We start from the raw sequence: 874 nt of genomic DNA on the forward strand, positions 1-874 counted from the left end.
CCAGCAGTATCTGTACTTTCACTCAAGTAATGGAGTTGAGTACTTTGTCCGCCTCTGTCTATAACATCTCACTGTTACTGATTTATCATGCAGCTCAAAGCATTATGGGTAGAATCTCTCGTCAGTCTATTCTGATTCATCAACACAGTTTCACTGATGAGTTATTATCATTAAACCCAAACCCAGGATAGAGCGGCTGAGTGAATGTGGTCTGGACTGTGTGGATGAGGCTCATTGTGTCAGAGACGCTGTAGAAGGACAGAGTTCCTGCACTGTGATCCACAAACACTCCTATTCTACTGCTGATGGACTTCACAGGGAGACGAGTCTGTATCTTATTGTGTCTGAATGAGTAACTGGAGCGAGAGCAGAACAAACTCCAGGACTGATTATTATTTCCAAACAAACACTCATCACCATATCCCTTCCTGCTGATGCTTTTATATGACACTGATATACGCACATTAGTATTTCCACTCCACTCAATCTCCCAGTAACAGCGTCCACACACCCTCGCTCTACACAACACCTGAAAATAATAATCAAATCTGTCTGGATGATCAGGATACTGGTGATCTGTGTAAGTGTCAGTAATCACTCTGTTGCTCTCAGACAGACAGAGTTTTTTATTCACTGTGTTCAGATCCAGAGTGAGCTGATGGGAATCTGATGGAGATAAAACACATCAGAATCAGGAATTATTAATCTGTTTGATCTTTTCATGTAGCTGAACTCTTCATGTTCAGTGTATCATCAGTGTCTCAGTACAGATGAACAGATATCTGTGCAAATTATTATTTACATCATCAGTTATAAAACTCTTCTTTCTCCTTCTACAGGAAGAACATGAACACACTCAGTGAGTTTTTCTGCT

The 874-nt window shown here is 40.7% G+C and overlaps 1 protein-coding gene across 1 annotated transcript in view; it reads right to left on the minus strand.

Moving 5' to 3' along the window:
• Positions 1-806: 806 nt before the first annotated feature.
• LOC107717297 (tripartite motif-containing protein 29-like) overlaps positions 807-874 on the minus strand; it is a 2377-nt gene continuing 2309 nt past the window's right edge. The window contains exon 6 of the mRNA XM_016524002.1: positions 807-833. Coding sequence (XP_016379488.1) covers positions 807-833 — 27 coding nt within the window. The remainder of the gene's footprint in view (positions 834-874) is intronic.

The sequence above is a fragment of the Sinocyclocheilus rhinocerous genome, unplaced genomic scaffold (assembly GCF_001515625.1).
Source record: "Sinocyclocheilus rhinocerous isolate Xijiao unplaced genomic scaffold, SAMN03320098_v1.1 scaffold149, whole genome shotgun sequence".
Lineage (NCBI taxonomy): Eukaryota > Metazoa > Chordata > Actinopteri > Cypriniformes > Cyprinidae > Sinocyclocheilus > Sinocyclocheilus rhinocerous.